The sequence below is a fragment of the Gopherus flavomarginatus genome, chromosome 8 (genome assembly GCF_025201925.1).
Source record: "Gopherus flavomarginatus isolate rGopFla2 chromosome 8, rGopFla2.mat.asm, whole genome shotgun sequence".
Lineage (NCBI taxonomy): Eukaryota > Metazoa > Chordata > Testudines > Testudinidae > Gopherus > Gopherus flavomarginatus.
In genome coordinates this window covers 82307594-82330160 of record NC_066624.1, presented here as the reverse complement: position 1 = coordinate 82330160, position 22567 = coordinate 82307594, and the positions used below count along the sequence as shown (strand labels likewise).

Below are 22567 nucleotides of genomic sequence, written 5' to 3'. Positions count from 1 at the left end.
ACAAACACTTACACATGTGCTTAACTTTACTAGATGAGTAGTCCCCACAGGGCCTTAAAGAGTACCCTTGTTACAGTCAGATCTTAAATGCTACCTTATTCCGATGAGTCAATATTTACCACTGGTAAACAAAATGACGTTTTGAATTTACTTTTGAATTTTAAAGAATACTTTTTTGAAAGCAGTACTAGTATTTTACAAATATTGACAAAGCTGTACCTAATTGTACAGATGATGACACTGAGTTTATCTGTGTTCTATACAAACAAAACTGGTGTGGTGTGCCACATTATGAAATGCAAAACCCGGCATTACAAACATGGTGTAATTAGTCATTTCTCTGAGACAATTAGTAGGTTTTTAAACCATTCCTGATCATGTAAATTAATTCAGGCTTCTTGTGCATGTCCAGGTACTAGTGCAGTCTATCTGTGTGCACAGTAAATAGTATGTAGGATTATTCTCAGGACTATGCAGGGCACAGACTCATTTTCTGTTGAGGACTGTAAGGTTGATCAGTTCCCCAGGCCCCACATAACTGAACATGACAGTTACAAATTACGTGAAATTTGAGAGCTGAACTTAAATACACATTCCTCCTTCACTGTATGAAATCATTGCCCCTTTGCCAATACAGTAACTGAGTTTTCGAAGGATGGGGGGAGATTATCCCCATCCCCCAGCTGCGATCAGACATGTAAAAGTTTCTTGTGAAAAAAAAACCGCTGTCCCTGAAACGACGGAACTGTCAGGACCGCTCCTGAGGAAAAGGAGGAATCACAAAGTTACAGTTTCGCTGCTACTAATGAAAAAGCCCAAGGAGCTGGACTAGCGGTTACACAAACACTCCCCACCCAAGCTGGATGTTTACAGCCGCTTGAGCAGTGGCTCTGTGCTTTGTGTTGCCCGGACGCGGCTTCACACGTGGCCCGGGCAGGGCTCTGTGGTGATCTTCGCCTTTGACACCCCCTAGTAACCTCCGTCCCCCCCCCCCCGCCCGCCGCTGGACCCCGCGCCAGCCCAAGACACGCGCCAGGGAGCAGCCGCAGCCCGGGCTGCAGGGGCTCTGAGCGGCATGTTCCTGCCCGAGTCTCTGGGCAGCTGACTCCTGCCCCCGGGCTGCGAGGGAAGTTTTCCAAGCACGGGGCGAAAGGGGGTGGGGGCGAGCTCTGGGCTGGGGAAGCCTCTTCCCTCCTCCCCTCGCCTGGAAGAACAACCGGGATATTCAGGCGGAGCGGCGCGATGCCAGGGAAACTCCTCCAGGGGGACCGCGCGGAGAGGCTGCCGAGCCTGCAACCTGCCTTTAAAAGCCCCCCACACGAGAGCCGCCGCTCCGCACAGGCGAGCCGGGGCGCCTGCCATGAGGCCAGCCGCGTGCTCCTGGGGCCTGGGGCTCCTGCTGGCCGCCGCTCAGCTCTCCCGCCAGCAGCCGCCGCAACAGAGGTAACGGTGCGTCGGGCCAGCGCCGCCGGGCTCGTGGGGGCGCCCCCTCCAGCCGCTGCTTTGCCACTCGGGCCACGCTGAGCTCTGCCCCCTGCCGCCGCCTGCCCTTACAGCTGCCCCGCGCTGCGGCTCCCGCTCTCGCGCCTCCGGGTCCGAGCCTTGCAGGCGCTCGAGGCACCTAGGCAAGAGCACAAGGGGGCGCTGAGGCACCGCCCCGCGCTTGTGCCCCTGCTGGCGCCTCCCCCGCCAGCCTCTCTGCTGCTCCCAGTCCGGTTGCGGCGGCCGCGCTGGGGCAAGGAGCGGCAGGCGCCTCGCCTGGTGCCCCGGGAGGGGTGGGTGCGCTGCAGCCCCTTCTTTGCCTAGAAGGAAGGAACATCTTGTTCTCCACAGAACGGCGCCAACGGTGCGCGGGGGCGGCTGGGCTCGCTGGCTATGTCCAGGGCGACTGTGAGGCAGGAGGACAGAGGTGTCAGTCAGAGAAGGAAAGACGCGGAGCCCCTGCCCCCCACTCCTGGCTGGGGGAAAGATGGGATCTGAGGCTCTCTTTGGCATGTGCTACACCGGGAGGGGATAAGCCTGTGCAGAGGGAAGAGTCAAATGGACAAATGTCCAGGGCACTAACCTTAAAGGGTCCCCATCTAAATCAACCCATTCTGCTATTAACAAGCGAGAGTAAAACGTCTGGAATTCACACGAATGACTGAAAGGCCCATTGCAACAAATGAACATTGCAAATTAACAAGTGAGTGGACAAGAACAGGAAAAAGCAGGGATACTGCATCACAAGATTTGTTTTTTCATTTATACCCCTCCTGGCAGGGCACCCAGGATCTGTGCAGGCAGTTCTGACTGCAGGATCAAAGCCTTGAGTAGAATCTAATTACATTGGTCAAGTTAACTAACACTTGCCCTATACCAGTAAATATTGTGCAGTATATATAATAAAATCTTGATGAGACATCACCCCAGCAACTTGCTGTTAAATGTTTGCTGAAGAGTGGGGCATTAAGATCAGCATTATTTGTGCAAATTACAAAGTGTGAAGAGTAGTTAGGATCTCCTCTGTTCTACTTTCCTCTAATGAAAGAGAAACAAGGAGCACAGAAACACTACCCTTTTCTTGTAACACATGCTAGCATTTCTTGATATGTACAAAAAAAGCCCAACCACCTCAGTTACTTGTATTTAATTCGAAGGGGATAAAAAGATTCTGGTTATACTTTCAAAGGGATTTTTATTTTATTTTGGGGGATATTGAAATTAAAAACAAACATCCTGTTATATAATTTCTTGGATGAATAAACTTGCCAGCACTGGATTCATGGGAAGAAAAACAACGCCCACCACCATGGCTGTTTGCCACATTCTTGTCGTCTTTTAATACTGATTTTTGCATTGCTACATATCACCTTTTCAGCGATCTCAAGGAGTTTTACAGCCATGGCAAAGTACTTGAGCATGAAAGATGTGCTTACTTAAGCATGCTTTGCTGAACCAGGGCCTAATTACCCATCAACACCATTAGGCAAAATTAGGATCTATAATTCCCACCAGTGCAGCTCCAAATAGATGCTGTGATGCAAACAGGAGTTGCATTGATGGAGAATTATGGGTCCTGGTACTCTCAGTATAGAAAAAAAACATGAGATGGCTTGCTTTAGAATTCTGTGATAAACTGTCATTTTAATAGAGTGAGAATAAAGGGGTGGTGGGGAGGAACCTAACTTTACATTCTCTATTGACTTACCTGCTGGAAAAGTGTGCTTTTTATAGAAATATTAATTTGTTATGGTATTTCCCCCTCCTATTTTGTTTACTATGAACAGGGCGAAGCTTGAGCAAACTGTGCAAGTATAACAGCATGCAGCACTATATCTAAAATTTGTAAGGGCTGAGCTGTCAATTCTAGCCACACCTCATTTTGGGCATTAAAAGATGTACTATATTACAATTTAAATATCTGCTAATGTTATTCAATCATTTATTTAAAGTTGCTGTAGATTTTTGTATCAACATTTTAGCTCTACACAGATTAATAGTCTTTCCATCTTCAGTATTATAGAAAGTGTTGATGGAATATATTTCTAAACTAAGCAGTATTTTTTTATTCCCAGGCCTGCTTTTACATGTGGAGGAATTCTGTCTGGAGAGTCAGGGTTTATTGGGAGTGAAGGATTCCCTGGAGTTTACCCTCCAAACAGCAAATGTACTTGGAAAATCACAGTAAGACTTTCTAATATCACAAAAACACTTCTGAAAAGAATGAAGAGCTACCTGTTTTATAATGCCAACATTTTATATTAGGTGACAGATGCCTCTGATAATGAGTTGTTGGACTTACATATTTCAGCTGTCTGGGACATTTTTTAGGGTTACATTAGGTACAGTGCCAAAAGTGAAATCCTGGAAAGCTGCATGGAAACTTTTGAAAGACACTATAATAGAGGCTCAACTTAAATATATACCCCAAATTAAAAAACATAGTAAGAGATATGTACATTATAAGATACTTGACACTGAAATGAGTTTGCAGAGCAGCCACATTATATCCATGAATGATGCTAATAAGTGAGCAAACACTATTAAACTGAATGGCCAGAACTGAATATCCCTTCAGTGCTGGACATGTTATAAACCAGGGACTTCATAAGGAGGCTTTAACTAAGCTCCTTTTACTTTTCCACAGGTATGATGATGACAAATTATGCTACCAAAGAGATACTTAAAGCCACACACTGCCCTCTGGCTACATGCACAACTCTCATTAACATCAGTGGAGAGTTTCTCTGGGGTCAGGACTAGTATATGGGCTCCAGTCAAGGAGAGAAATGAGTGCTCTGAAAATTCTCTTTTAAAGTTGCCACTAAAGAATATATAAAAAAGAATAGATAGTGGTAGTGAAATAGGACATCACAGAATAATACAGCCTTGCTGCTATAGAGACACTGATGCAACTAGGAGACCATGATCCTGTGACAGTTGTTTTTAAATTACTGTCAGAGCAAACAAATGATGTAGATTTAATATTTTTATTATGCTGCATTTGGATTAGGGTGGAGAACAGCTTTTTGTGCTGACTTTAATCAGTGCCCAACTTCTTCTAGAAAGGAACAATCTGAAGTATGCTCCATTTTCATTTATAAACTTGTTTCTCACTGTCTGAAGAGACTCAATTGCTTTTTTAACATTTACTAGTGATTACTGGTTAGCTATCCTGACATCTGATTGGCTGGCAAAAACTCTATTTGAAGTAATATAAGACTGTAAGACAAGAGTAGCAACAACAAAGCTGATTTTCAATAGCAGTTGGTATCATGAAATAATTTTGAAAACAGTTCTTCATAAATTTGAAACATCATATTGAAGAAGAAGAAGAAGATGATGATGATGATGATGATGATATTGAAAAATGACAAAAGTAAAGTTTTTATAAAAGACTTAGATTACAAATGATTGCTAGGAAGTATACACTGAAGAGTCTTGTGGGTAGTTCTATTCCTTATAACTAAATCAGAAAAAAAAACTAGAACTGATTTTATTTAAGAAGTATCCCTATGATATGTTTTCATTGCAGAGTTCATCTGAGCAATTGGCAAATGCTTCTGAGCATCCTGATTAGCTTAGCCTGCATGTGAGCAACCACATTGAATCATAGAATATCAGGGTTGGAGGGGACCTCTGGGTCATCTAGTCCAACACCCTGCTCAAAGCAGGACCAGTCCCCAACTAAATCATCCCAGCCAGGGCTTTGTCAAGCCAGGCCTTATAAACCTCTAAGGAAGGAGATTCCACCACCTCCCTAGGTAACCCCTTCCTGTGCTTCACCAACCTCCTAGTGAAAAAGTTTTTCCTAATATCCAACCTAAACCTCCGCCACTGCAACTTGAGACCATTACTCCTTGTTTTGTCATCTGCTACCACTGAGAATAGTCTAGATCCATTCTCTTTGGAACCCCCTTTCAGGTAGTTGAAAGCAGCTATCAAATTTCCCCTCATTCTTCTCTTCTGCAGACTAAATAATTGCAGTTCCCTCAACCTCTCCTCATAAATCATGTGCTCCAGCCCCCTAATAATTTTTGTTGCCCTCTGCTTGACTCTTTCCAGTTTTTCCACATCCTTCTTGTAGTGTGGGGCCCAAAACTGGACACACAGTACTCCAGATGAGGTCTCACCAATGCCAAATAGAGGGGAATGATCACGTCCCTCGATCTGCTGGCAATGCTCCTACTTATACAGACCAAAATGCCATTAGTCTTCTTGGCAACAAGAGCATACTGTTGATTCATATCCAGCTTCTCGTCCACTGTAACCCCTAGGTCCTTTTCTGCAGAACTGCTGCCTAGCCACTTGGTCCCTAGTCTGTAGCAGTGCATGGGATTCTTCCATCCTAAGTGCAGGACTTTGCACTTGTCCTTGCTGAACCTCAGATTTCTTTTGGTCCAATCCTCTAATTTGTCTAGGTCCCTCTGTATCCTATCCCTACTCTCCAGCGTATCTGCCACTCCTCCCAGTTTAGTGTCATTTGCAAACTTGCTGAGGGTGCAGTCCATGCCATCCTCCAAATCATTAATGAAGATATTGAGCTGAACCAGTCCCAGGACCCCCTCCCCACTTGATACCCACTGCCAACTAGACATGGAACCATTGATGACTACCCGTTGAGCCCGGTAATCTAGCCAGCTTTCTATCCACCTTATAGTTCATTCATCCAGCCCATACTTCTTTAACTTGCTGTCAAGAGTACTGTGGGAGACTGTATCAAAAACTTTGCTAAAGTCAAGAAATAACATGACCACTGCTTTCCCCTCATCCACAGAGCCAGTTATCTCATCATAGAAAGCAATTAGGTTAGTCAGGCATGACTTGCCACTGGTGAATCCATGCTGACTGTTCTGATCATTTTCCTCTCCTCAAAGTGCTTCAAAATTGATTCCTTGAGGACCTGCTCCATGATTTTTCCAGGGACTGAGGTGAGGCTGACTAGCCTGTAGTTCCCCAGATCCTCCTCCTTCCCTTTTTTAAAGATGGGCACTCCATTAGCCTTTATCCAGTCATCTGGGACCTCCCCCGCTTGCCATGAGTTTTCAAAGATAATGGCCAATGGCTCTGCAATCACATAACCAATTCGGTTAGCACCCTCAGATGCAGTGCATCCGGCCCCATGGACTTGTGCTCGTCCAGCTTTTCTAAATAGTCCCAAACCACTTCTTTCTCCACAGAGGGCTGGTCACCTTCTCCCCATACTGTGCTGCCCAGTGCAGTAGTCTGGGAGCTGACTTTGTTCATGAAGACAGAGGCAAAAAAAGCATTGAGTACATTAGCTTTTTCCACATCCTCTGTCACTAAGTTGCCTCCCCCATTCAGTAAGGGGCCCACACTTTCCCTGACCATCTTCTTGTTGTTAACATACTTGTAAAAACCCTTCTTGTTACTCTTAACATCCCTTGCTGGCTGCAACTCCAATTGTGATTTGGCCTTCCTGATTTCACTCCTGCATGCCTGAGCAATATTTTTATACTCCTCCCTGGTCATTTGTCCAAGCTTCCACTTCTTGTAAGCTTCTTCTTTGTGTTTAAGATCGGCAAGGATTTCACTGTTAAGCCAAACTGGTTGCCTGCCATATTTACTATTGTTTCTACACATCGGGATGGTTTGTTCCGGCAACCTCAATAAGGATTCTTTAAAATACAACCAGCTCTCCTGGACTCCTTTTCCCCTCCTGTTATTCTCCCAGGGGATCCTGCCCATCAGTTCCCGGAGGGAGCCAAAGTCGGCTTTTCTGAAGTCCAGGGTCCATATTCTGCTGCTCTCCTTTCTTCCTTTTGTCAGGATCCTGAACTTGACCATCTCATGGCCACTGCCTCCCAGGGTCCCATCCACATTTTCTTCCTCTACTAATTCTTCCCTGCTAGTTAACTAAAACCTCTCCAGCGCATCATCAAAGATCTACAACCTATCCTGAAAGATGATCCCTCACTCTCACAGATCTTGGGAGACAGACCTGTCCTTGCTTACAGACAGCCCTCCAACCTGAAGCAAATACTCACCAGCAACCACAGAACAAAAACAGTAACCCAGGAACCTATCCTTGCAACAAAGCCCGATGCCAACTTTGTCCACATAGGGACACCATCATAGGACCTAATCACAACAGCTACCCCATCAGGGGCTCGTTCACCTGCACATCTACCAATGTGATATATGCCATCATGTGCCAGCAATGCCCCTCTGCCATGTACATTGGCCAAACTGGACAGTCTCTACGCAAAAGAATAAATGGACACAAATCTGACATCAGGGGAATCATAACATTCAAAAACCAGTAGGAGAACACTTCAGCCTCTCTGGCCACTCAGTAACAGATTTAAAGGTGGCAATTTTGTACAAGAAAACCTTCAAAAATAGACTCCAATGAGAAACTGCTGAACTTGAATTAATATGCAAACTAGATACTATCAATTTAGTCTTAAATAGAGACTGGGAATGGCTGAGCCATTGCACACATTGAATCTATTTCCCCATGTTAAGTATCCTCACACCTTCTTGTCGAACTGTCTTAAATGGGCTATCTTGATTATCACTACAAAAGTTTTTTTTTCCTGCTGACAATAGCTTATCTTAATTAATTAGCCTCTTAGGGCTAGGGGAACTCCCACTTTTTCATGTTCTCTGTAGGTGTATGTAACCCTTCTGCCCACCTGAGCTGGCAGCAACAAGGGCCAGGTTCAGTATCCAGCGGTTCCGTTTCAATAACGCAATGCAAAACTGGCTCAAGCCCCCACCCAGTGACCTGGGACAATAACATATCACCCCCCAGGCGCCTTTAGGAGGCAATACTTCCCCTCTCGCAAGCACAGAGTCTGAGTGTAGCAAAATCCTTTTAATAAAGGAGGGAAACAATGGGGCATTATGTTGGGGAAACATCACAAACAGGATTAATAACACAAACCATGAGCAAAAGACCCACCCCCAAGCTAGTTTGGCAGTGTCCATTTTCCCTCAGGGTCTTAAGTCCAACCACCCAAAAGATCACCCCAAAATCCCAAAAATCCAACAACCCAAGTCACTGTCCCTGGTCAGTGCAGCCCCAGACTTCAAAAGTTTATCTGCAAAGTTCTACACACACACTCCCAGCTGGGTAGAAATGGGGGAAGAAAGGGGCACACAGGGTGTTAAGGGGCACCTTACATGGTCCAAAGCCGACTTCCCTGCCTCTCCACGGGGTTCTGCTGCAGTCTTCACCACGAGCCGTTCCACTCCACCAGCCGTCCCGTGAGCCGCTCCCGCCATCCCACAAACTGCTCTGCTCTGCACTGCTTCACACCACTCGCCGTCCCATGGGCTGCTCCAACCATCCCGCAAACTGCTCAGCTCTGCCAGCTGCTTAGCAATATATCTTCAGGCTCCCCCACTAGTTAACACAGTACTCAGTGATTTCCACTCTTTAGTGATTTCAGCTCTTAGTGATTTCTGCTTGTGGTAGGGGAACCCCAGTGCTGGTGCACCATTGACCCAAAGTGAATTCAGCACAGCAGCCTGTAACTAGACCCTTAATGGAATCAAAATTAGTTCTGCTATTCAACAGTGGAGAGAGGAGATGGTGCAAAAAATTGGTGTTTCGGGCTCTCAAAAGGGGCCATACCATCAGGTACGTATACTTATCCCCAGTCTCTCTTGATTCACTGGGTTTTGGAACTCATGTCCCTTGTCTAGCGAGTGCTACTTAGTTGATGGTGAGTCCCTCTGTCATAAGACAGTTCCACTGGCCTTGATTCACATAATCAGGGTAACAACATTTTATTCTTCCTGCCCCAATAACAGAGAAACTGGGGATCCCACAGCAGCCAAAGTGACCATTTGGGCAGCTGTGGGCTCATGCTGGGTGGGGTGGGTGTGCCTATGTGAACAAGACCAGCCCCTGAAGTTCTTTTCCACACTCGCTACAATTCACCACCAGATGTCAGGGTAGAGCTCATCCTGACTCTGCTTACATGTATCTACTTATATCTGCTTGCCATATGTTCCATTCTATGCATCCGATGAAGTGGGCTGTAGCCCACGAAAGCTTATGATCAAATAAATTTGTTAGTCTCTAAGGTGTCACAAGTACTCCTGTTCTTTTTCCCCCACATGTGCATTGCTAGAACTTCTGGGGACACATCCAATGGTTCTTTGAGCTGCAGTAAGCTGAGACACTGATTTTTTCACAGTGAATTGGGCTCGCAGCAGGGAATTGTAGGAAGGCATTGGAGGACTATCCACACTCCAATGAGTTAGCTTGCATCCTCACTGGAAAGTGGGTGGGTTACCAGCCCAAGTGAAAGTGGCACTTAAGTCCAGTCAGGCCAGCTAGCCCAGGTTTAAATACCACCAAACTCTGGTAAGAGAGTTGTTTGTGTGGCTGGGAGGGACGTGGAGGTAATACCCAACCAGGAGCCCAAGGTGTAGCAAAGACATCTCCTTAGTTACCTTGTAAAGGCCTCCTCAACTAGTATCTGATACTAGAGCACCTTTTGCCAGTCCATGGTAGCAATGTGGAACTTGCAGTAGAATCTGTCTCAAGTCTTCAAAACTTGAACAGCTATTGTTTTGCTTTTGTGTGGGTTATCAGAGGCATGGAAGTGTTTTCTCAACCAGAGAATGCCATCTTCTTTACGAGAAATCCAAAATTAATTGAGGTAGGGCAAGCAATTTGGAAGTAAAATTCCTTTATATTATATTACCTGTTTAACGTTTTATAAAGTGATACAATGTGACCTAACAGATAGGTCTCCTGAGTTACAATCCAGTGCTCTGAGTTTTATTCCTGGCTATGGCACTGGTATGCTGGGTGACCTTGGGCAAATTACTTCACCTCTGTGCCTTAGTTTTCACATCTGTAAATTGGGGATAATGATACCTTCTTTTGTAAAGCTCTTTGAGAGCTACTGATAAAGAGTGCTACATAACAGATAAGTATTTTATTATTATTGTATCTGCTGAAGTCTTCCAGAGTTACTTTGCTAAAGCTGGAAGAGACACAAACCCAATTAAGTTTCTGTTATTTAAAGATGCTGGTTAACAGAAACAACTGCTGTATTCTGAGAGCTAGAAGTGTGCAGCACGTGCCAACACTTGTATTGCAGCTTTGGGAGACTATTCAGAAACCTTCGGTTGGTGCTGCTGCTGCTAAGAAATCATCTTTACTCTTGTTTCCTCTCCTGTAGTAACTTGCATAGTGTCACTCACTATATCACATACATTTGCTTTTAATATTGTATAATCCCTTCTTGGTCATCACCCCACATAGTTATGTTGAATAGTCTGAAAAGTTGTATGGCTGTCCTGTGTCTTTTTGGCAAACCATGCAGTTCTTATAAAATCCAGCATGCTCAATATGTAAAAATAATAGTCAAGACTGTCACAGTCATACAAGGTGATGTTTTTATAGGTTCAGTAGCTGGATTGCAGAACAAGTTTTCTGAAATAAGCAGGGTTTAAAAAATCCACTGATCAGTGGAATTGGAAACTTGCCCTTATGAGTAGAGGTGCTTAAGTCAGTTTCTCTAGACTTTAGCTCTCAAAAGCATCTAGTTTGTATGGTTGTGAAATTATCCTTCCAAATATGCACTGCTGCATTGCTTCGGGTGGGGGAAAAGATCAGCAGCTGGAGAGGAGGGGACAGGAAGGAAGTGGGCACAGAATTTAGGCTTCCTTTCATTGCATTACTTCCTCATTCCAATATACCTTTCATATTAATACTGGCTAACGGTTTAATCTCCTGGCTAGCAGACATCTGATAATTTTTTTAAGTCTTGACAATAAAAATAGTGGAAAGGGTGTTCTAGTGATCCATAGCACCACTATGGCTAAACACTCAGCATTTTTATTATTAAACCCTGTTTTGGAAAGGTTTATTATTCAGCCAAAATCATTTAAGTCAAGTTTAAAACTTGGAATTTAAGGTTCTGGTGCACAAACAACTCCCTTTCTCTCTGCTCCCAACACTGTAGTAAATAATATGGAAGAGCAAGACATACCAAGAACTTTCCCCAAAAGCAGGAAGAGGTATACTTGCGAATAGGCTCTGTTTTAAGTTAGAGCAAACTATGCATGGTATTAGGAAGAGACAAGTTTCTCTTAGTGATGGCACAAAAACATCCAGGGACCTTACTGTGCTAGGTGCTATATATATAAAAAATAAGAATGTCCCTGCATCAAAGTGCTTACAGTCTAAATACTGATGTTTTTAGAACAGTGCACACCATAAACAACTTTCCCTAAAAATGTTTAGGGATATATTCTCCTTTTTCTGCTAGAGAGGCATGTATGTTCACTGATAGGAGTATATAGCCTTTCTCTGTATTTAGTGCAACAGACCTCAACTTAGGCTTGAATAGAGACTGGGAATGGCTGAGCCATTACAAACATTGAATCTATCTCCCCATGTAAGTATTCTCACACTTCTCATCAAACTGTCTATACTAGGCTATCTTGATTATCACTTCAAAAGTTTTTTCCTCTTACTTAATTGGCCTCTCAGAGTTGGTAAGACAACTCCCACCTTTTCATGCTCTCTGTATATGTATATATATCTCCTCACTATATGTTCCATTCTATGCATCCGAAGAAGTGGGCTGTAGCCCGCGAAGGCTTATGCTCAAATAAATTTGTTAGTCTCTAAGGTGCCACAAGTACTGCTGTTCTAAAATTAAAATGATAGAAATTCAGGTTATTTAGGAGACTGGTTTAAAATGAAGGTCTTTCTCTTTCAAAACTTCCACTTGTTCCACTTGTTGTTTTGTTACAGGTTCTAATCTCTGATACTCCAAAACAGACAGTTCATTTGTTTAAGCCGGGCAGACCCATGTGTCACCCCCTTCCCTGTGGCATGCCAAGAGGTTGCCAAGAGTTCTAGAGCTGTAGGAATTTAGATTTCCCAATACAAGATTGAGGATCTGACTCGAAGGGTGTCCTATCCACCAGCTGGTGTAAATTGTCATCATTCCACTAACTTCAATGGAGCTATAACAATTTATACCTTCTGAGGATCTGCCCAAATTTCTGCGGAGAATTTATCTGCCTGAGCATTAACCCAGCCAGGCAACACCACAACTTGGTACTACAGAGTTTTGTTAGATATTGTTTTGGGGCTTCTGCAGGAGGCAAGCTTTCTCTCGGTTATCTTGGCTTGCTGTGGGCTAAGGAATTGCCAGCTACACAGGGCTTACTCAGGACAGAAGTCTATTGTATAGTATTAGGTCCTATGTAGGAAGTTTTATAAGCTTGTATTATAGGTTCTTTTGTTCTTTAAATATACGTATACAAAGAAAAGTCAGGAATTACTCAGCAACAGATAAAAGCCAAGGCTGACCTTCCCATCTTAAATACAGTAGTGGTGGTTTGCCTCTACTCTTTTTGTGCACAATAGTACAATTTAAAGTTGATGTGCCAATCTAGACTTTCATCCACAGCTCTTAATTTGTTTGCATTTGAGGCTTTAAAATACACCCTTAATGACACTTCAGCATAATGTTTGCTGCTGAACAAGTATTTGATAAAACACCTGAACACTAATCATACAGTATTCTAAACCTCTCCGTCCCCTCCCCAACCCCCCCCCCCCCCCGGAGAATTCTTCTGTAATGAGTGAACAGTGCCCTTTGATGCTGTATCCTATGTTGTGGTATGGAAGCTTGCCTTTCACCATACTCCGTCCTCCCTCCCCCTATCTTAACTTTAGTATCAAAACTAGTCAGGATGCTGTCTAGCCAAAAGTGCAGTGACATTCCCTGGCTTCTGTAGTTTCAGCCACTCCATTTTAGTGACGTTTTAAGAGTTATGTTTACTTTGCAGGTACGACTCCTCAAGACCTTACTTTCCAAGACCTTAATCAAAATATATATTAAATTAGTGTAAAGACAGTACATATTTAAACTATTAGAATCAAAATATGATGCTACAGGATAATCAGGTTATTAAAGAAACTGTAAGCTTTAAATACATTTCCTTAAAGACCTACTGAATTCACTTACTGATTTTAAAACATTTAGTATGTTTATTGTTTAACTTTAAAGGCAGTAAGTCAGAAGAACAGCATGAAGTGGCATAAATGCTGTTCTTCCAGTTTCAGTGCCACTAATCTCAGCAGCCCAAGATTTGACAATGTTCCGTCAACTAAATTAATTGTAGTTTACCTTTGTGTAATACAGTTGACAAGCTAATTTGTATTAACAAGGAAAAGTTATTATTCTTATCACTAGAGCTTTTCTCGATGTCCTGCCTGTGCTGTCCTTTTTCTGTAAGTTTCCAGAGAACATGTTTTGCTGGTTATATTTCTAATTAACTTATTTGTTGCTGTTGAAAACTTCTCTAGTTCTCCAGTTACAATGTTTTCAATAAAGTGGCAGTGGTTCTAGAGGTCATACAGCTTATACAAAGTGGTTTGCAGTGTGTGCGCTTATTTGCTTCAAACTGATTAAGCAGATCTGTGGATTTCTTCCCCTCACTACCCACTAAAGCCTGGTTATTTCAGAAGCACATTAGTTTGACCTGGTGACTTGCTTTACATTTTTTCTAAAACATAGCTATTGTACTTTGGATGAGTTTGGTAACAGTAGTGAACATCATTTTTGCAAGAAAAATGTGAACAGGGATTAAGGGAGATAACTTATAAGTAAATTTAAAGGTTTAAAATGGCAGGCTGTAATTTACCCACCTCAGTTTTGTCTGCAAGATTCCTCTTTTCTGTTCTCAGAGAAGACAAGCTTCCTAGAAACACAATAAATATTTTTTCCTCTATTTTATGTTTCACAATTCTTGGTTGTATACGATCTATATATATTAGCTTTTTTATTGTGTGGTATATTTTAATATTATGACAGTGACCAATAATGCTACTTTACAGTAGGTAAAGTTTTAAGGGGAGTGGTAACAGAATATTTAATCTTATACCTTTGGGTCATTGATTCAGCTCCAACCCAGGTTAATGTTATCATCAGATCACTTTGAAATCAGTTTGGAAATTGGTACTCTTTGTACAGTTTACAATGAACAGATAGATGGTCATACCACAAAAACAATAATCAAAACTGTTGTCTTTCCTGGAAGAACCAGCAGAGATTCCAAGGACTGAATGGACTTACAGGAAGTATATCCTCTCACCCCTTTATCAGAGTTGGGAAATATTGGCACTACTGTTCCATGGCTAAAGAAAAGACTTCAGTCTCATTATAGTCTATATCACTTATTTTTGCTAATAAAAGTCTGGATTTTAAAAATAGTCACATAGATATGGAGAAGTTTCAGGAACTTTATTTATTGGTTTAAAGTGGCTCATGTATGAGCTTTACTAGTCATACTTTGGTTGTGTGTTAAATATTTAAAACAGGAAATAATGGTGGCATCTCAGGCAACATAGTGCAGTAATGGCTGGTAATGTTTTTTAATTGGTTACCAACTGTACTAGTCCATGAACACAGTCCTGGTAATTACATTCTGCCTATCTATGTTCCCTTTTCAGGATATTCTTCACTTTCTGTCCCAAACTGTTACATGGTCTTTGTTAAACAGGTGCCCGGTCAGTGTTACTACTTCTCGTGGTAAGAGCTTGCAGGCTTAGGCCCCAAAACCTTTCAAGTTTAGAACTCCTGAGCACATGGAATACTCTTTTGTTTGAGCAACCATCCTCCCTACTGTCTCCCCCTGTTAAATCTCTCGAGAGCTCACCCCTTTCACAGTATCCACAATGAAGTGATTCAAAAATACTCACAACTTATTTTTCCATAGCTCTTACAAAACCCAAAACCTTAACAGATATGGACATGCCTAACCTGCATAACTGTATAACATTATTGCACATACAATTCCTACCGTTCGTCACCATCACTCATGACATGTCTCAGATTTGGATGGTAAATTCTTTGGGTTCCAAAAAATATATATGTTTTTTCTTTGTGGATAAGTGCACTGACTTTTGAATTGAGATCACTTTGAGCATTTTTAAAAAGCTTCCCCATCTCTGCTTTAAACATGTAATTATTTCTATCCAAATATATTCTCCATTTAACCACAGTTTTTTTAGAGGCTTTTTGTTAAAGCAGCAAAACAGCATTAGGCCTTAGTGTTCCAAGAACACAGTGTTACCCTTAACCAAAAAGTAATTTAAAATGTAACTTGTGTCTAGACCCTTAATACCAAGGTCTCTCTTATCATCATTGCATACTAATGGCTTGCTTGAACTCTGTAGTTTTACATATTCTTTATCAAAACAAGTATTTCCACTACATCCATGGAACTAAATGGGTTCCATCTAGTTATTAATTTTAGCTATGCAGTTTTAGCCATAAAATTTCCGTTTTTCTTTTCTACATTGATATTGTGTTTATTAAATTTCTACTAAAAGTGATCAGAAAATGTAAAATCCCCCAAATTGAATAGCTTTATTATAAACTCTTGAATGCCACAGATAACCAGGATGAGAGGGGCAAGTGAACTAAATTCAAAATTGATTGGCTGGTTCATATTAAAAAAAATGGCCCTGACATTAACCAGTTGGTTAGCTTTCCATTGATGAGTTCAAAGGTGGATGTGACATCACTGGCAGAGGATGTGCTTGGGCCTTAGAGTTGCAGTTGAGTTGGGATGTGATATTGAATAGCAGTTATTAACATTTGTCAAAGCACTATTTTGAAGAGAGGATGCTATGCAACAGGAAGGGAATGCTGCAACAGAAAGGGATGGAGCTGGGAACAGAGAGGGAGCATTCCGTATTATCTGTTCAACATCTCATCTGTACTTGAATGAAGAATTTGATTGGTAAGTTGGGGAAATATACACAATTGAAAACACAAACAACAGTTATGCAGAGCACCAGAGCAGCTAGTCATGTGATGATGATGATGTTGTTGTTAAGATACATTACTCTCTCCCCTCTACAGGTGCCTGAAGGAAAGGTGGTAGTTCTGTCTTTTAGATACATAGACTTGGAAAGTGACAACTTGTGCAGATATGACTTTGTGGATGTTTACAATGGTCATGCCAATGGACAACGCCTGGGCAGGTTCTGTGGTACTTTCAAACCAGGTGCCCTTGTGGCCAATGGCAATAAGATGTTGGTACAAATGATTTCAGATGCGAACACAGCGGGAAATGGATTCATTGCTATGTTTTCTGCAGCAGAGCCAAATGAAAGAGGTATTTTACAACTATGCAAATATTAAAGGCAAACATTCAGAGGCTGTGCTAGCCCATCAGGGGCCCTAAACAGGAATATTTCTGGGGTCACACCTTACCCTTCACCCATCCCCTAAAAATACTAATTGCATTATTTCCACAAACCAAAAAACCAACACATCACATGTTAATATACTTGTTAAAAAATCCATGTTAAATAATATGAATGGCATTTTAAGGATAATACTCAATGAGAGCCCTAAGCAACTGCTAAGTCTACTTACGCCTGGCGCCACCACTGCAAACATTATGTTGTCTTTTATAGAATGTACTTAGACGTTGAGGCCAAAGATACTTTTAAAGTTAAAGTAAGGTTTCCTACTTCTTTGAAAGTTATAACATCCAGAACCCTGCATCCTTGGTACTGAAAGGATACAATAATGAAGAAGCTGCACACTTGTGTTATAGTCAAGGATAATGTATTCACAGTATTTGGTATAAGTTTTATTATTTTAGGGCTGGGAGGAGGAGAAATGAAGCCCTAGTCTGTCACTTTAAAAAAATAAGTCTTCATTTTTGTTAAGTTAGAAAGTTTTTTTTCTTTTCATTTTCAGTCATGGATATTGACTCCTCTTAGGCACAGATGCCAATTCCTCAGCTTTTCTCTCACCCTCAGTTTTGCCATGGGGGGAAAATAGTTTTAATTTTAATAGTCTGGGGACAAGGGAGAATCTTTTGTGAGCAAAATTAATCTTAATACACTGCTATCATGGATCTTACAGAAAAATTATAGAATATGTTAAAGTCTCTACAAAGTAGAGACCAGTCACAAACAGTTTTGAGTTTCTTTACTATGGACAAAATCCTCCCCATGGGCATGGAGGCCCTAAATGCAGTGGAACTAGCAGGGTTATGTTGTACAAATTGGTGTGGCTGCAGGGAGGCTGTACAGTGGTCTCTAAAACCCCTTACACCCTGTGGAGTATTGCTGTGCAGTGGCTCTTAAGAAAAGGGTCAAGTGAGCTGTATCTTCAGCTACATGTACCTGCAGAGGAAGAACTTCAGGCTGAGAGGATTTTCTTTGGATCCCATCTGAGAACTCCTACACAAAAGCTTATTTCCTTTGGCTACACACAGGAGTTGGGAATTTGGCTGTAGTGGAACAGCTGTATTAAATGCATTACACATATTCCCCGTGCTTTTGGTCAGTATGTTATGTTTTGTATTTCTAGGGGATCAGTACTGTGGTGGACGACTAGACAAGCCTTCTGGGTCCTTCAAAACTCCTAATTGGCCAGATCGAGATTACCCAGCAGGAGTCACTTGCTCGTGGCATATTGTAGCCCCAAAGAATCAGGTGAGCTTTGGTATCTCTTTTAACAGTTACCCACAAAAGTTAACATGTAGGTTGGCAATTTATACTACTTACTTTGATACTTCTTTATGCTTCATCTTTTTTTGTTGTTGCCCCGGTTTCTGCTCAGTAATCTGTATCATGTCAGGGAATACACAATGACTGAGGCATGTTTGATAGGTTATTTTTATAACTATGGTAGCTCCCCAAAATTCTTTTACATGCCACCCAGACTTTCCTGTTAATCTTCAGCACATGACCATAATCTTCCAAATGAAAAAGCTGTCCCTAATAAATGTATTCTTCAGATCTCTAATTTTTTTCCATTTACCAAGGTTTTTCCCCCTTGAACTAGAGGCTGTAAGTCAGCTTAGTCTTTCCTGTATTGATCTTTAATCCACATTCCTTGCTTGCCATGTACAGGTCATTTAGCAATCTATAGCTTGGCAGTGATTTTAACAATATTATCTGTAAATTGCAGATTACTTTAATGCTTCCCATTTATCTCCAGGTGGCTTGAAAACTTTCCACAAGCTTGTAATGAAAACTTACGACAGGATTTTCCTTTTGTATTCTTATTCTTGAGATCCTGTCCCCAGGAATGTTTTAAGCATCCAAATGACATTTTCTACAGATTTCCGTAGTGCTTCTCTCAGTGCTGTATGTTTCCAATGAGTCAAGGGCTTTTTCTCACCCACAAAATCAAGTTTTGTATTATTCACCAGTTTTCCTTTTGGCTAGCGAATGTGAAGGTGTTCTACACTAAAAACAAGCCATTCAAAGATTCACCATTCCGCTGGGCATATTTTCTATATAGATAGGGTTTCTACCTTTTTATTAGACAAGGACTCAATCAAGCCACATCCATTTCCCTTCCAAATCAGCATATGACCATTAAGGCAAGCCATGCTCTAATTTAGACCAATAGTTGTTTTGTTGAACTTAGTAAATAGGTTCTCCTCTATAGTGGCCTCTTCTCTCCTTCCATTTCATCATTAGACTTTCTGACTGAACAGCAAGATGTCCATAGATAACACAGAGAAGCAGACTAGACATTCTGTTGCTTTCCTGCATACATACGTTTTGTTTTTATTCCCTCATCATTAGTTTTCTGTCTTCTGTTTTTGTCCTTTTTTCTCCTCCTCCATTTGCTCTGCTCACTATTTGCTACCTTGTTTACTATCCCCCTTTCCTTGCCCAATTACTCTCTTCCCCTTATCCTTCTTATGTCTCTGTTTTGTTTCCTCTAGTACCTCTCTCTCTCCCCACCATCCAAGCCAGTGTCCTTGTTCTGTATGCTCCCCCATTTTCCTTTTAACTCCATTTGCCCCACTCCCAGCTGCAGCCAACCGAGACTGTGAACCAGAAGACCATGAAAAAGAAGCAGCCACTTGAGTAACACCAGTGAGGATCCAGTGGAAAAAAAACAAAAACAAAGGAAAACCTTGAATAGTCAAGACAATCTTCATACTTTTATCCCCTTGATCAAAAAGGACAGATTGTAGTAGTAGAGATCCTCCAGCAGATAAATAACAGCAAGTAATCCCCATATTTTAGATCTCTGCTTCACTGTTTTTTTTCAAATAGCACATGCATCATTAAAGGATGGCTCGCTGGAATCAACTCTACATTTACATATTGCTGAAAGGTGCTTGATGGGTCCAATATAAGAACCTAAGTAGACAGCGCAACTTGATAGTGCATTCCACTCAGTTACTGAGCAACTAAATTGCTATCTAGTTGAATATGGATTCATTTCTTGGTACATCTACATAACTAAATGTCTGAAATATACTATCATATATATTAAATATACTAAATATACTATTTATTTTATTAAAGTAATTCTTCAGCATAGTAAGATCCACATATGCTACAACGGGTCTTCTGCCTAGTTGCAGCTTTGGGGTTGAACTCACACCTGTCAGTCACTGACTGAAGGATCTCTCTCTGCTGTTAATTACTGGATTAGAACATAGTCAGACAAATATAGTATAAAGAGAACCAGCCAGAATACAGAGGCACAGATCTGTCTTATCGCTGGAATCATAGTCTGTTCACAAACTCCCCTAAAAATAAAATATATTCCTTCTCTAGCACATGGCTTTTTTTTTTTTAGTAGCAGTCCTGTCAATTAAATCAGGATTTAGGTGAGGAACTCTATTCCTAGAGCCCTTTACTGTTCCCTCCTTCCGTACAGATAGTGGTTCTTAGGACAAACCTTTGTATTCGTATATTGAAGACAGCTAATTGCTTGAATAAGCAGACTCATTAAACAATTTTCATCGATTGACAGCAAAGTGAATAAGGCACACTGATGTTAGTTTTATTAGTGCTCCTTGTTATCTTACTGTAAAAAGCCTTAATTAGGTATTTGTTTTTCCTGCAGGTCATAGAGTTAAAGTTTGAGAAGTTTGATGTGGAGAGAGATAACTACTGCAGATATGATTTTGTGGCAGTATTTAATGGTGGGGAAATCAATGATGCTAAAAGAATTGGGAAATACTGTGGAGATAGTCCACCTGCGTGAGTAACTTATTTGGATTATTAACAGCTATAACTGTATGTCCTTTTTGTTATCAGTTCTTTACTAGGTTTTTCTTGTAGAAAAAGATCATATTTTGCCAAAATAACTTCATCAAGTACATACTGTGGGCTTTTCCTATTATCTCAGATATACTGCAACTATTCTACCGAATAAGGTTAGACTTTTAAATGTCTATGTGTGTGGAGAGAGAATCGCTTATAAAGGTTTCCTCTTTCTTTCACATGGGCTGTCCTGAATGTGCAACATGCCCCAGAGCATTTAATTTGTTTGCTCATAACTCTGTGAAATATGGTTGTTCAATCACAATTTATTTTACTTATTATTGATGATTATGCACCAAATTGTTTTATCCAGTATTTATTTATAGTATGTTAAATCTTGTCTTACCTCATTTGAAATCTGTTCACACATGTCTCAGTCTCCCCTTTCTGTTTAGTTAGTTGGTGATTTTAGTGCTTTGGGCCTCTGACTAAAGCAGATGTCCTCCCATTCTGGTCCCAAATACAACAGCAAAATATGTCCTTGGCTGTCCCTGGGCTACAGCCTTAACCTGTACTGATGTAGGGCTGTGCTAGTTGACCTTTGCCCTTCGGCAGGTTCCACAGTTCCTTGTTCTTTTTCTTCTGGGTGCCAGGCTGACAGATTCTTCACTCCTGCGTCTAGGAGGTTTCCACACCACCTGTCAGTAGAGCTGTTGAGGAGCCCTGGGGCCCTAAGCCACAAAGGGCTTGTACGCACTCCACCCAAAGATCACCCACTTCACTGTTTAAAAAAGTAATTTCCATTGCCCTTTAAAAAAAAAAAAAGTCTTCCTCCTGGTAACTTTCCAGGCTACTTTAGCACAGCCTTCCAAGACTCTTTTCCAAAGTCTTATCAGTCTGGCCTATTCCTTGAGCTTTTCCAGTTCCTTCCAGGCTCATGCTCAGAGAAATACCAATTGAATGCTATCACAATGCCCCATACCCAGTCTTGCCTCATCCCTGCAGCTTCTCTTTATGTTCTCTGGAATGCCTTCCCAGTGTGCCTTGCAACAACCTACACAATTCCCAGGGTCCCTCAAGGATCCTCCTTGAATTCTACTTGGAGCAGGGATGTACAGGCCTGCCCTTAAAAGGCCAGTATGCCCTGTAACAATATTCTATTGGAAAACATTATTTCCAAAGATAGTTCATAGTAATATTTAGTTTCTTTCACTCTGTGTACTGAAGCACAAGTCCAAGGTTTAAATATGGTATTTGTATGATCTCAATTAATCTCTGTTATGGGTTCTGTAGCATTCTATATCAATGCTCTTTCCATGGTAATGCACAAAGCCCATTCCAAAAATTACATGAAGTGGGGCATTTGTGCCTCAGATGCCCCCAAATTTTTCCATTACAAACACGTGAAGTCTTTATTTTAGGATCCTGTAAGTCTGCTGTAGACCTCAGCTACCTGATTCCACCATCACATTTTGAGCAGCTGCTACCTAATTCTGTATTCACTATTAACCACCTTAATTATGGTAATTTTCTCTTCAGCCTTGTCTCATTCTCTGGGACCACTGCTCACCTTCCCTTCAGTTAGTGCCTATGGTTGTACTCTTGCTGCATTAGGCCTTGTGTTCATGCAAGGGCTACATTATGTAGCACTATCTGCAGTGATGCATGTTAACATCAGAGGACTCAGACATCAATGGCACAATCCCACGGCCTAGGATGAACCCGAAAAACATAAGGCAAAGAGAGAATGTGCTTCTGCTCCAATTAATTTACATATTGAATTCAAATGATGAACTCACAAATGGGTTGCCTGAGTTTATTGATCCTTAAACTACCAGAACTTTTTCATCTTGCTAGTCAAATGAATATGATAGAATATTGTCTATACGCATTTGGGACAACTTGAGGGTTAGCGCATGGTCTATTTTGAAGTATGACAGTAATTATTATTTTTTTTCCTCACAACATTCATTAGTTAATATATATCAGCAAGGGGCTGATGTTTATGGATTCTTAGTTTTGCCATTTACATTTAATAATATTTTCTAAATCAACATTCATATATTGTCAAAATGTGATGCATGATTG

General features: G+C 41.5%; 1 protein-coding gene across 1 annotated transcript in view; it reads left to right on the top strand.

The window, feature by feature from the left end:
• The first annotated feature begins 1101 nt into the window (after nt 1–1101).
• The window catches only part of PCOLCE2 (procollagen C-endopeptidase enhancer 2), a 41395-nt gene continuing 19929 nt past the window's right edge, over nt 1102–22567 (top strand). Inside the window, 6 exon segments of the mRNA XM_050966013.1 lie at nt 1102–1311; nt 1313–1443; nt 3558–3666; nt 16362–16617; nt 17829–17953; nt 20340–20476. Of these exon segments, the coding sequence (XP_050821970.1) occupies nt 1243–1311; nt 1313–1443; nt 3558–3666; nt 16362–16617; nt 17829–17953; nt 20340–20476 (827 nt within the window). The 5' untranslated portion in view covers nt 1102–1242.